Here is a 14,822-nt window from a genome sequence, read left to right on the forward strand (position 1 = left end):
CGGAACCATAAAACACCTGGCACAACCAGTGCGAGGGATCAAAATTGGGGCATTCGGGATTGGGAACAGAAGCCGGGGTAGCGTCTGCCAATCCGTGATGTCCCAAATAAATCAGGATACTTGAGGGGTCTCTGACCCTTGTGAAAATGCTTTCCCGTATCCACTGTGAAGAACACTGGGGATAATGTGGATTCTCATTTGCCAAAATTTCATGGTGTTCCTGGAAAAGATTGCATGCAATTTCAAAATTGCTTTGTGTTCCAAGATCCCATCACAGACTCTCTGGGAAAACATGCAGCCTCCATTTGTGCCCACATCTCATTAAACCAGTCATTCACAAGTGCTGCTTGAGGCTCCCATCCCTGACTATAAATTCCTCTGTAAGCTCATAGCTGTATCCATTGCCTTTTTGGGACCAGGTCTTCTTGAAGTCCTTCTTAGCTCTTGATTATCCCAACACCATGAGGATTCTTCTGTGCACAGGCCTCCTCTTGAGCTTGTTTTCAGTAGGTGAGTAGAAACCAGAGATTCTGTGTTCCATTAACTTCCTTTAGAATAGGGAGGGGGTCAGTGGAGCTAGAGAAAGGAGGTCAAGAAAATCATGTGCTCCTGGATTGAATAAATGGATATTGTGATGAAGAGCAGGAGAATCTGGGAATCTTGGTGTGATGAGAAAGTGAATCATACAAGTTACCAAAGTCCCCTAACACTATCATAGTTATCTCTACACCAAAGGAGTGCAGTCTAGTAATGTTGATGCCAAGCAGGCTCCCCCTGCTGCAAAGATCTCCTTCCTGTCAAGGAAAAGTCCCTAAATGGAGTGTTCTGATGTCATGGAGGGGTTGAACTGCCCCAGCATCCATTGGACTCTGTTCTTGACTGCTGTGGTCCCCTACCTCCACCTGCTGCACTTGCCAGCATGCTGTGCTAGGGCTTGGATTGCTCCATTAGGGAGCAAATTGGGCATGCAGGCAAGGGGGTGGGGTGGGGAATAAAACTTCTCATCACATATTATTTTGCTTTTAATGAGCTATTGCTCCAGAACTGCAGTGGCATGTCAAGAGTAGAGATCTAAGCAAACAGCAGCTAGCTTAATTCCAGCTGCGTCATTATCTGCCGAGCCAGGGAAAATGGCGGAGGAGGATTCTTATACAAACTTGTTGAAGGAAATCCTGGCTCATATTCAAGCCTTGGAGTCGATTCAGGAAGATGTGGCAGAGCTTTAAAAAATACTTTCAACAGATGAAAGAGGAAATGTCTCATTATGAAGATTGCTTGACTGTCCACAAAACACTTATGCAAGGAAATCACAATATTTTGAGTAAACAAATTACTTATTTAGAGTCACAACTGCAGGGAATCTTGGAGAGTTTGTAAGGATATTTTTTTTAAAAAAACTTACTAGAACCAAAGCTACTGGATTCAAGTTACAAGAAAGAAGATTCCAACTAAACATCAGGGAGAACTTTCTGACAGCAACAGCAGTTTGACTGTGGAATGGTCTCCCTCTGGAAGTTATGGACTCTCCTTCTTGGAGGATTTTAAGGAGAGGCTGGATGGCCATCCATCATGGATGCTTTAGTTGAGATTCCTGCATCATAGGGGGTTGGAGCAGATGTCCTGTGGGGTCCCTTCCAAGTTTAAAATCCTATGATATTATGTGTGGTCTTTCTCTATGCAATTAAAAGAGGAGAACTTTGGAAAGAACTTAGAAAGTTATATATTAAGGGTTTATTTTGCTGTCTATTTTGTGATTTTAAGTTGCTACTGGGGTTCTCTCTTGGCACCCAAGAATTGTCTTTTTATACCTTTTTTTCTTGAGTCAGCAAAATGGAGATGCCTGGGGCATATGATCATGACACTGAGCTTTTGTGATCTTCCTTTCTCTCTGTAGGGGCGTCACTACAATGTATGACATGTCTATATCTGTACAATAACACTTGTCTCCTGCGACAGGCACGTAAATGTTCAGAAGAAACTTGCCGTGAAGTTGCTGTACAAAGCAATATATGTGAGTAAGGTTTCTCCCCCCCCCCCCGCCCCCATGTACAAAGAACCCTTCTCAACGGAGGCCTTCCACACACTCAGAAATTACCATGCTCTGTGCGATCAAAGAATTACAGTAAAATCCATACACATATGACTCAGCCCAAAAGTCTTCTGTAAAATATACAGAAGTCTGCCTGCGTGCAACATCTTCTCCTCACAGAAGGAATTATGTGGACTACAACTTTATTAATGGGGATGAAGGATTCTCCAGAAAGATTTCTGAGTTCTATGATGGTATTACAAGGGGAGCACCCGACATATTTAGTGATTCATCTCTTAACCAGGACTTCTCCCCTCCATATGTTCTGTCTTCAGTTGAAAAGCTAAAAGATTGATTTAGGTTTTTTAACACTTCAAGGCTGAGTATGTGGGAGTCCATTTTTCAGGAGCCTCCTAAATATGATACAGTCAGATATTGTAAACCAACAATTCTATATTCTGATTTTCTTCGATGTTCTGCTGAAATTGAGAATGCTGAGGTTGGCTGTTGGGATCCGGCACGATCCCTGGCATGAACCAGGCCTAGAAAAGATTCTAGTGTATAGTCTTTCTGGCCCCCGTCATCTTCCTGCATGGGATGTTGTAGGAATCCACTGACAATGGACAATCAATCAAATGTCCTTCCATCCACCCATTCAATCAAAACATGGCACAGATTCTATAATGAACTACTTTTAAACGTATACACATGATACATTAATAGGTACATACTTTTAAAATGTATATAATTTCCTACTCATTGATGTATAGAGGTGCTTTTTGCTTTTCTTCTTTCTGAAGTGTTGTTTCTGACCAAATTCATGCTATATGCACTAAAATTCAAATCCTAACTATGTGATCTCAGAAGCAAATCCCAATGAATTCAGTGAGCCTTACTCCCAGATGTGTGGGGGTTCAGATTTCAGCCTTAAATAGCTTCCGGCTATAAAATTTAAAAGCCAAGGGAACACATAAATCATTATTGTTCTTTTCAGATGGAAAAAAATATCTCTTTGGTTACTTCTGAATTTTATCCATGCTCCTCAGTCGTAGCCTCTTTGTCCAATTTTGGAGAACCACCAGGGTATGACTGCCCATCACCCCAATCTCCATTTTAAAAGTGACATTACATTTAAAATGATTTTCCTTGCTCCCCCTAGGTCCTGCTATCATTTTTACATTTTTACAATGTTAAAATTCACTTATCTGAATGTAATACATTTTGCCCAAACCTTGCTATATTCTCTGCAGATTTATATATTCGAACAGCCAAAGTTTGCCCCCTTCCTTCCTTCCTTCCTTCCTTCCTTCCTTCCTTCCTTCCTTGTTTATGCTTTGCAGGTTGGCAGCAGCTATTTTTGGGCAGAAGTCATGCAGGGAGGGAGGGAGGGAGGGAGTGAGATCAAACATATCAGAGAGCAGGAGAGATCGGCCAATTCAGGGAGCAGGAGAGATCAGAGAAATCAGTTTCTCCTCTGTTTCCCTTTTGCTGGTTGGCTGCAGCCATTTCAGGAATAAATAATTGAAAAGGGGTTGGGGAGATCAGAAAAACCCTGGATTAAAAAATGTTCCCATAGGAATTAATGGAAATAATGAACTCATTAAGCCAACGCTTGACTAAGGAATGACCAGGGAACACATTGAGGGACCTGCATGTATTGGCACAAGTCAGCTAACTTTCATCTTGCCCATATTTTCCCCACCATCTTCTTACCTCTCCAGATTCTGGGAGACTGGGGGGAAGGGGAGCTGCCTGGCGCAGGAAGGAGAGACAGCTTGGCTTCCTTGCCAGCCTGACTCATTGCTGCCTCTTGGACCCCATTCTCTTCCGCCTCTGGTTCTCGACTGCTCTCTCCCTCAGATTCTTCCTGCTCACTAAACCCTGTTATCTTTTCAGTTTCTGACACCTCCATCTCCCTCTTATCCCTCTGACCACTCATTGTAGTCCCACAACAAAGCCCCTGGCTCTGAGCCTTCTTGCCTTGGGGGTTCCCCACCTGGTGCTTCCTGCCTTGCCTCTGCATCCAGTCAGCCCATGACACCACTCTTATAGCACCAGTGCACAGCATCAAACTAAACACATTCCATTTTATGTATCTATTAAATCTCCCAATATAAAAATCTGGGGCAAAAATGATTGACTTGATATTCCTCTCTAATTCTTCTTCACAGTTCCTGAAGGCATCCTCAGCCTTACTTACAGTGACTGCGCTAACACTCAGGATTGTATCCCAGGCAGATTTTCTTTTGCTGGAGGAACCCCCCGATTCTTTCAGATGCAAGCTGAATGCTGCAATACTGACCTATGCAATGAGAACCCTATTCAGTGTAAGGACCCTAGTATTTTGGACACTTTCTGTATCAACAATTCTTGCCCAGGGGCAAAATATAGAACTTCCCAAAGACAAAATGTAATAATAAGACACTTATATTCCACCAAGTGTCCATTCCTTTAAATATAGCCTTTCCATAATATATGCATAATATACTTCAGCCCTTACAGAATGTGTATGGAGCTGACTTACCTACTTGAACAAGTGTTTTGCTGTCTTATCATTCCATTGTGGACCGACTGAAAGAAGACATTCAAAACAGAGATTTGCATCCGGTGATCTCGTCGTTGGAGTCCCACTTGGGATTTCACAGAGCTGAGGCTCTATCAGAGTGGTTTGAGTGATTGAGAGTAAGGCTACAACACTCACTGGAAAGTGGGTTGTTTTCATCCAGTGTTCTGGATTATCCTTTGTGTGTCGAGGTCCCCAAGCCACCCCAAATAAACTCACACTTCACACATCAATTTTGTTTAAGGTTTTTTGGCATGATTTTGGCCACAACTTTATTTAAATACACACATGTGAGTGGTTGCTTAGGCATTGGTTACGACTATCTGTCCTTGCCCCAGGGACAGAACTGACTTCCGGATTCCAGTGGAAGCCAGTCAAGGAAAACAATATTGGGGAGAATGCCAGGGACTTGGATGAAAAGGATGGCAAGCCCCTTTAACGGAATTCCCTTGCAGCACCACCATTGGAGGGGTAGGCACTTACCCCTCCACCCATCAATTTTAACCAATGCCTAACCTCAAACCTTACAAGTTGTGACGATTTGCTACGCAGTAGGCAAAAACCAAATGGCACCAGCCAATCAGCCAAATGGACAAAATTCCTACCAGGCCCCTGCCCCAACAGCAGGTGACCCCATGACAGGCATAGCAAGGTCAAAGCAAACAACCCCCCCCCCCAATTCAGGGAGGGTGGGCAGGTGATCCAGTACACACAGCCCAAGAGGACGCCGAAGGTTGTGTGCCCAGTATTTAAAACCTTTGACCCCACTTCCAAATTGGCAACATCGAAGTCTCCCCAGAGACTCAAATTGCCCAATCACTGCCTGTGGACATCTAAACAGGTCTGGCAAGCAACAGTGGGGTGGCCTGCTGGTCGCCACCGCAACACGTGCTCTCTGTTAGGGAGAACACGTTTTAGCAACAAGTATATTTCTAGAGGTTCTGTTCTCTTGATTGAATGAAGGTACATTTGGCTGGAACTTTGGTTTTGAGACATCCCGTACTGTACTTGAACATGATTTTGGTTTTGCAGTTGCCCCGCAAAAATGCTCACCAACTCTGGTCACTCTTCCCTTAAAAAAACCTCAACAACTCTGGGGAATCCTCCTCCCTCCAACGACAATGGGTAGATCACTGCCATTTTTTATATATATACTGGGAGTAGACCACAGTCTCTTGGGAGTTGGACGTGCCTGGCATATATTATGTAAAGGCTATATTTAAAGAAACAGACACTTGGTGGAGTATAAATGTATTGTTTTTACATTTTGTCTTTGAGAAGTTCTATGTAATTGCATACAGAGTCATGTGAGCTGTGTTTATTTCTCTGTATTCCTTTGTGTTGTGTTTTGCTTACTTTGTTGCAGAGGCAAAATATAACTGGGTGAAAGGTTTGTCTTCCTAGTGTCTCTGGAAAGCAGTTGGACTCCTCTTCACGAGTCCCATAAAATCTGATGTGGGGATCTTGTGCTTTTCCATTTGGTGATCAAATTTTGCAGCTCAAAAGCAAGTAATAGTTTTTACATGTCTGGGAAAATCAAGAGATGTGCACACATTTATCAATTTATATATGAGGGTGAGGGGAATTGACATATTTATTAGTGTGACTTTATTTATAACTGGGTGTGTTACTATTGTCACATTCCATGAAGTTTAATGAAAGAAGCAACAACCCTTCTAAAATGTCAAAACTAGATCCTATTTAAGATTTGACTGAATGTTGTAGCATTTTCATTTCATTGTTAGGGGCAGGGCGGCTGTTGCCCACAGTAAACCAGTATGTACCAGTAGCATCATTCCCAACAAATGATCTTGTTAATGGTGATAATCACAATGATCACTCCAAGATTGAACCTGAAACCACTATAAATGCCTATCATGGATAGTAGAAAAGTATCATCTTCCATTCAAAAGAGTAAGCCTGGATCCTAGAATCTGTGGGGAAGCCTTGTTTCATCTCATAGGCTGGTAAGGATCAATGCCAATCTGCTTTTGTCCTGGCTGGCAGAACTGTCAATCTCATTTCACACAATTCAGATCACTCTCATGCAGAAGCAGGTAGACACCAAGATGCATGTTCTGCGAAAGACCTGCATATGTTACCTACAGAAGCCATACTCATGAGCAACACTCAACAATATTTATATTAGATTTTCCCAGCTGGAACATTTGATGGCACTTTTAGAACACCATGCCGGCGGGGGGGGGGAGTGATAACCCTTTGTACGAACTGGAAAATAAGGGCCAGAATGGACCAGTCATGTCAGAATAAATGGAATCCATCTGCTAACCATAAATTTCATTTTGCCAGTGCAACCTGAGAGTTTTGGTCCACTTCAGTGCCCATTCTGTTTCAAGTGGCTGGCAAACGATTGTGTGGTCATCGGCAACCATAACTGCCCTATTGGAGAGACTAAGTGCATAACATTTGCTGGTACCATGCAGCAAGGTGAGTAGAACTGCCAATCAGCAGAGGGTGGGGGTGAGGGAAAGCAGCTCTCAGCCATCAGCTACGTGACCCTTTTCTGACCAAATGTGATAAAAGCAAAAGATGGGGTGTAGATCTGTGTTTTATTTGAAAGTAATAATTTAAAGTTTTCTTCACACTGTTTGCCCCATTCCTCAGTCAATGGCATGGTGTTGATCCACCCCTAGACAGTCTTGGGAAATTCCTGATCGCATGGAAGCAAACATGTACAAAGCTGTCATTCCCATTTTGCGTTTCCACATGCCTTGGAAGGATGTTGTATTGTGGGCTTTGGGGAAAATTTAATTAATGGCTAAATTCACAAATGTGGGCTTCACCCAATAGCCTTGGTCTGGTCAGAGTACAAGTAGACAGGGAAGAAAGGGAAAGCAGGGCTTGTGGAAGACATCAGAAATGGGCTTTTCTCAGGTGCCATGGTCCTGAAATTTGCCCAAGAATGCCACGCCCTGATGCCAAACCTGACTCATATTACTCTGCTTAATCTTTCATTTCAGTGTCTTTTTGAGGGGGATGAAATTACATCTTGTGAATTTTCAGGGAACATAAGAGGGGTGGGGGTAAAAGGGTCCTGCAGGTTGCCCAAGTGTGCCGGGTCCTTAAGTCCACCCTGACTCATATTAACATTCTTCTCTTTCTAGTGGGTACAACTCAAGCAACAGCTGCTTTCAAAGGATGTGCAACACCAGATTTCTGTAATTTCATAACAACAATCCCAACAGGAGTAAAGCGAAGACTGAATGGCTTGCTGAAGTTCAATGTCACCCAAGCGACATGTGTTGATGCCCAGCCATCATCCTATACTTCTGGCCTGTAGATGTGCCCTTCGTGGGACTTGGGAGGAAACTGTGCTATCAGCGGCAGGGTGTGGAAGATCTCTGGAGATGCTGGAGGCAGGAGCAAGAGGGCAGGAAATTGAGATTTGTGAGCTGTAGTTAGAGAAAATATGGCACAGGGATTTCCATTTGAATTGTGATCTGAATAAATTGATAAGGCAGACAAATTCTGTTTCTTGCACTGGGGCTTTTCAAGTGAATAATTTCTATGCAGTGATGGCACAATGAATGTTAACTTCTGAAGGCCAAGAACGAGAAGAAAACTGAAAATTGTAATCTGGGGTATTAATAGTTTTTCCCTATGGGCACAGGTTTTAGTTTTGGTTTTTCTTTAGTAGGGGGAACTAGTTCCACTAGGAAAGCTGAATGAAGAGAAAAGCATTACACTTTACGGCATTGTCTAGAAGGCTCGTTTTTCCATTACACCACTATTATCTGCAAATATGTAAAGAAACTAGAGATCAGATAAAAGATCTCAGTTGTCAGTCCAGTTACATCCTGACTTAACTAGTGACTGATTTCTTTGGCTCACCCACCCCCACCATTCAAATGTTTCCAGAAGCTTTGATTCTGATGAATATTCAATTAAAAATTCACTAGCAGCTTGTACCTGGCGGTTCTCAGGAATTCCAAGGAACCAAAAATCTGTATGGTTTGGATAGGTCTATAGACTGAAACTTCCTCCTTGATGTCAGGAACCCTCAAGACAGATTGTCCCAAGACCATTCACATTCTAAAGCCAAAACACAGGTGTAGCATGAAAGGCAAGGTCCAGACATAATCCAAGGTCAAAAGACAGTAAGTACTTTTTTTGTTAGGGGTAAAGGCATAATGCAAAGTCAGATCCCTTAAGGGTGCCCAGAACCCAATCGTGTTTCTGTATACTTAATGTGGAGTGCATGAGTTGTTAGGGGAGGGGTTTTACCTCTGGTGGAGGACACGTTGCGCTCATTCTGGGGTAGTTTGTCCACCTTTGCCCCCCTTGCTCTCAGCTCTCAGCAAGTGACAGCATCCACACCCCAGGAACTGGCTTTGAATGGCTAGCTAAACCAGGTGAGGGTAGCCGTTGGGTCTCAAACCCTTGTTGAGTTAGGGATTTCCACTGCATGCAAAGGCAAGCTCTGGCGGATTGAGCAGATGAGAGCAATGGTTAAGAAGCTTTTTTTTTTTTTTGCACATGATGTAGAGGGAAGTGAGGGGCAGATGGGGATCAGCCTGGGAAAGTAGACCATCTAAATGGAAAACTCTGACCCTAAACCTCCACTGCTTTGTGGGATATCTTCAGGAGAAGAAAAGGCTTAGGAATAAACCCTACACTAGTGGTTTTCAATGTTTTTGAGTCTACAGCACCCATGACCAACCACATTCCTTCTGTGGGAGCCACTTACATTGGGATTCCATTACAGGGCATTGCCCTGTTCCACTCCTGTCCCATTCCGCCCCACCCCCTTTCAGTGCAGTTTTGGGTGCAGGTGTAAGTTTTAACTGCATGTGCCAATTGCACACAAGTGGTGATCCCCATGTACCTGGTGAAAACTTGTGTTGTTTGGTCATTTAGCAGTTTTAAGGCTTAAAATTTAAGCAGTAGAGCTTTGAAAAGCTTTTCTTTTTTTAAAAAAAGATGAGTCATCCATTTCTCTGCAAAATATTGTATTTGTAAGTTGGGGGGGGATGGAAACAAACTTAAATAATGAAAAAATTATTAAGATACTCTGGGAAAAATTACACTAACAGAAAATAAAGACACAAACAAATGTACTTTGAAAAACTGATATACTGCAACGGTGATGTAGTGGGGAGGGGAGACATTTCTTTCTGGCCTGAGATGACTTTGGAGAGGACCAAACTTTGTGTCTTTCGGTTGCTGCTAATATTACCCAAGTATAGGCTCATTTCCGACTCTTCATGACCCCATGGACCAGAGCATGCCAGGCACTCCTGTCTTCCACTGCCTCCCGCTGTTTGGTCAAAAAAACTTTATTAGGCATTACTAATATAGGCCATCGAAAAACGTCCATATATAAAATTATAAAATATAAAGAAATAAGCAGCCATGTAAAAATATGTAATAATTAGGATTTTCACTGGAGTTTCTTCCCACTAAATAGTGCCATTTACCACTCTTGGAGATACTATTGATAAAAACTCAGCCACCTAACTTCCTGTTTGGCTGCCATGGCGAAAGGCTGTCCATTACATCAGAGCCATTTTGTATGGAATATTTGAGGGTGAGATGGGAGTAATCATCCTCACAACCCCCCCCCAGGGCTGGGAGGGGGGGCAGCTTCACCCGCAGATCACCCAATACCTGCTCCTAGTCAGGAAGGTATGATGGGGGAAGGGGCGCTGGGTGTAAAGCACCATGTTGGTTTTTGGCATCTCTCCAAAGCCGTCGCCACCAGCAGCAAACACTTGCTTTTTAAGATGAAGTTCAGACTTAATTAACAGGTGTGCTCTGGACTAGAGGAAATAAAGTATTCTGCCAATTGATTCAGCCACTGGGTGCCAAGGATTAGACCTGGAGAAGGAAAAGGATTACCATTACAACTGGACTGTTATGTCAGAATCGAAGGGGGGGGGTGAGTCTCCATAATTTCTTTTTGATATACTTTGCATTTGCTATCTGATTTGGCAAATCTCCCCTGGAAAGACTGACTGCCTGACTGCAAAGTACACAAGCAGGATTGAGAGAATACTTTGTTATCATTATGATTATGGTTTTACTATAGAACTGACTATGTGAAACTGGACTACATTTGGTAATCACCTTAAATGGGATGATAAAAAGAATTGATGACAGGATTTATGGGTTTCCGCTGAAGCACCGGTTCATTAATCAGTTGGAAGGAGATAAAAAAAATTTCTGGATATATATCCAGTTGAAATGTCTGAGATCCAGATTCCTTTCGGTTCTGAGTTGTGTCACATCAAGAATTGCCTCTGAGAGAAAACGAAAGTGAATGCTGAGCATAGATTGTTTGGATTCTAAAAAGGGAAACAAAGGGGAAAACCAGCAAGAAACCTTTCACATAGAACTTTATAGGACTGAGCTGCTTGTTGGACGAATTCAGAGGCTGTTAAAAATAAATGAAGGATTAACTTCAGATTGTTTTACTGGAATTACCACCTAAATAAGGAATGCAGCACTATGTGAGATCATCGCTCCTCGACCCCCAGAGCACGGGAAGCCACCCAAAGATTTATAATTTGGCATAAAATCTGGACTGTTTGATTGGATTATAATTTGGAATGGTTTTAATGTGTTTTCATTTGGATTGTTAAAATGGAAAATTTAATAAATATTATATAAAAAAGATAAAAGATAAAAACTCAGCCACCCTTGCTATTATATCCGGGTTAATGTCAGACATATAGAATCTGATATTTTCATTGTGCCATGATGTTAGACTACCCAAAAAGGGGGATAGCACGTTTTTGCACAGCTGGTTGTACAATGAACAGTAGAAAAGAATATGTTCTACTGTGTCTGGAACATTCAGAAAACATCTGCAATGTCTATCATTTCTGGGGGTGTTTAAATATCTGCCCTTGACAAAAGCTGAGGGGGAAATGTTCAGTTGGGGTAACGTAAAGGTCTTGTCTTGGACTGGAATTATTAATTTCTGAAGTATAAGTGACCCTGTTATCTGTTGCATTTAAACCTTAAAATTTGAGGGAGCAAATTTTATTTACAGCTGACTTGATCCCCCCCCCCAATGTCCCTTAATCTGATTTGAATATTACGATAAATATATTGCTCAGTTGAATTATACGAGAGTTCCAAGTCAGTACAAATCAACCTGGTTTTGCTATGTACGACTTGGAACCATCTGGATTTATAAGAGTCCAAAAGCAAGTCGAAAAGCAGACTCCAAGATTGGCAACGGATATGGCAACACAGCTATATTTTAAAGTGCTAGCCTGCACCTAGTTCTGCACACATTGTCTCACGATTGGTTGAACTAGGGAGCCCCAGGATACGTCTCAAGAAACTTGAGTGTATCTTATCTAAATCACTGTTATATCCTTGTATCCATATTGGGATCCCAAGTAGCTGGGATGACACTTTAGCTTGAAAAATTTGAATAGCAGCTAGTACAAATCGGTTACTTTGCCTGTTCTGTAGCACTAGTATGGCTTGACCAACCTAAGTTGCTCTGGAATAAAATTCCGATATATCTGTGCATCTTTACTTGCTGGATTTCTTGTCCTCTTGAAAACTGAAGTAAACAAATAGTGATTAAAACCATCAGGGGGCCTGGGGCAACTTCAGGGCTTCAAAACTTCCACTTAGCTATGAATTTCACAGTGTGGGTGGGACCTTGGGGGCCAGTCATTGCCTCTCAGCCAAGCCTACCTCACAGGGTTGTTGTGCTGATAGAAAGGGGAGGTGGGAGGGGAAAGAACCACACACCCCACCTTGAGCTCTGGGTAGAAAAGATTGGATATCATTGTGATGATACACACACAATAGTCCTACACACACAAGAAGCAACCAAGTAGGAAGTTCTTTTGCACAAGACCCTTTCAAATCAGTGGGAAGTCAAGCAACACCACAGCTGTGCAGGGCTGAGCTGACACTCTACATGGGTAGCCCCAGCCATCCAGGTGATCTAACATATTCCCAGCTTCAAAGGTTTCAGCTTTTGATTCAAGATTCACCCAAAGCCATTGAACACCCAACTACCTGGAACCATACCAGATTAATAAAATGCACCATGTTGACATTTCAAATAAACCTTTCCCTCATCTTTGTTAAGTTGCAACTTTTTTCTGAATTAAAAACAGAGGTCAGGTAGCCAAACATCTAGTTACCTTTGTCCCAGCAATTTGCTGAAATTGGGTAAGAGTAGAGCACTTTGGGAGGTACAGTGTTTCCATCAAATTGCTTCCATTAGTTTGGAGCCTTAATAAAACAAGGTGGAGACAGTCCTCATGATGTTCTGGACACCTGGTCACAACCCTGTGTCTAGTTTTGTCAGCTGAGAAGTTTCTTCTAACATCAGCTGTTATTTAGCCATATCTCTGGGAAAGCGGAGAACACCTGTCCTGTTTCTGATTATGCAGGAACCCACACAAAGTTCAAATAAAAACAGAGGCAGTGATCTGTGTGAAAGACAGGTCCCCCAAACCCAAGGGCTCAGATCCTTGTGTTGCAACTGGGTCTCACACCACAACCCTGCCAGCTCCCCCCCCATTCCTTCTGTCAACTAGACTGGGACAGGAGAGTGTAAGATTTTGAAGAAGCAAGAACTGAAAACAGGGATCTCTGCTCTCTGATCTTCACAGTTGCAAACTTGCTCAATAGCAAGCAAGAACTGGATTTAGTATCAAGGCTGTACCCAAATCAACACACACAAATTTGACATGAAGTGGGTTTATTCAGAAAGAAGTGATTGCAGTCTAAAATGGGATAAAATGGCCCATAAACCTACAATGAGAAAAACCTTTTGAAAATGTACAAACCAGAGTAAACCAACAAAGCTAACTTACCCATCTGCCATGGATACTTAAGTTGAGATCCCTGCATTGCAGGCAGTTGGACCAAAGCACTCTCTATTGAACATTGAATCTATCAGTTAAAATCCAGAGAAAGGAAGTCACAGCATCCCAGGTGTGGCAAAGTACCACAGTGACAAGGACCGACCCCAAACAATAAGTAGAGGCTTCCTTTGTAGTAATAAGCACAGTAACTGGAGTGAGTCTACTCAACTGATCACATTTCAAAATTGGAATCTTCTGGTACTTTTGCATATACACTTTCCCACAGCTGAAAGTACTTCCCAGTTTTCAGGCCTCATCCCTGGCCTTCAAGACAGAAAACCCAGATAAAACTGCTGACACAGTTCAGAAAAGGCAGCCCTGCCAAAAGTTCACAAATGCCCTTCCAGCCATGAGACTTTCTGCAAAATGGCAGAAACAGGATTATTTAAAAAAAAAAAAAAGAAAGGAAAGAAAACCCCAACCACCTTCAATAGTTAAAGGTTTATTCAGATTGCAGGATCAAGTAGGACCACCTGCTCCAGAAAAACTACAGTTAGAAATGCCAATGGAACACATACAAACCGGACCATATTGACAAAGCTATCTTATCCATCTATCATGGCTCTTTTAGTAGAGATTCCTGAATTGTAGGCAGTTGGAGTAGATGACCCTGGGGATTCATGATAACTCTACAGTTCTATGATATGCATAGCATAGAACATTGAATCTACCAGTTAAAATCCATAGCAAGGAAGTCACAGCATCCCAGGTGTGGCAAAGCCGTGCAGTGAGAAAGACGGACTCCAAACTACCAGTATAGGCTTGCTATGTAGTAATAAGCAGAGTAATTGGGGTGGGTTTCCTCAACCAATCACGTTTCAAAATTAGAATTTCTGGTACTTTTGTCTATATGCTTTCCTAGAGCTGAAAGTACTTCCCAATTTTCTGGCCTCATCCCTGGCCTTCAAGACAGAAAACCAATGCAAAACAGCGGGCTCAGAATGATTGCAACACAATACCAACTTTTAGCCAGAGGCGTAAGTGGGGGAACAATTTTCTTGACACTCTGTACATGCTCACTGCAGCATAAAGAAGCCAGTAGACAATATTTCATTCATTCCCACCTACACCAATGAATCTTTCTTCCCCTTCCTGGACTAGCTGACAAAGTTCAGAAAAGGCTGTCCTGCCAAAAATCCACAGGGGTCCTGCCAACTATTACAACCAGCCATGAGACTTTTTGCAAAACAGCAGAAACAGGATTTTTTCTATGGAAAGGAAAGAAATCCCCAACTGTTTTAAATAATTAAAGAAAGTAAGCCAACTCCTCTCTGTCAAAAGGTTTTGTGCTAGTTTGCCACAAAAAGAATCCTAAAATCCTCTCTCCACCATTCACAGTGGATGAACACCAAAGTCTGTAGGAGTG

At 42.4% G+C, this 14,822-nt stretch overlaps 1 protein-coding gene across 1 annotated transcript; it reads left to right on the forward strand.

The window, feature by feature from the left end:
* The first annotated feature begins 336 nt into the window (after positions 1–336).
* Positions 337–8,171, forward strand: LOC310768048 (phospholipase A2 inhibitor and Ly6/PLAUR domain-containing protein-like). Its single transcript, XM_083625747.1, has 5 exons — positions 337–510; positions 1,895–2,011; positions 4,201–4,356; positions 6,903–7,040; positions 7,718–8,171. The coding sequence occupies exons 1-5, from the start codon at positions 462–464 to the stop codon at positions 7,891–7,893; spliced, it is 636 nt and encodes a 211-aa protein (XP_083481873.1). The 5' UTR covers positions 337–461; the 3' UTR covers positions 7,894–8,171.
* Positions 8,172–14,822: the final 6,651 nt, after the last annotated feature.

This window comes from Podarcis filfolensis (genome assembly GCF_964270895.1).
Source record: "Podarcis filfolensis genome assembly, chromosome: 8".
In the NCBI taxonomy this organism is placed as follows: domain Eukaryota; kingdom Metazoa; phylum Chordata; class Lepidosauria; order Squamata; family Lacertidae; genus Podarcis; species Podarcis filfolensis.

Bases quoted from the DNA above. Each gene is read 5' to 3' on its own strand.
- LOC310768048 (XM_083625747.1), top strand. From the start codon at position 462: ATGAGGATTCTTCTGTGCACAGGCCTCCTCTTGAGCTTGTTTTCAGTA. The intron at 511-1,894 runs GTGAGTAGAAAC...TTCTCTCTGTAG, and splicing joins CTTGAGCTTGTTTTCAGTAG to GGGCGTCACTACAATGTATG. The intron at 2,012-4,200 runs GTGAGTAAGGTT...TCTTCTTCACAG, and splicing joins TGCTGTACAAAGCAATATAT to TTCCTGAAGGCATCCTCAGC.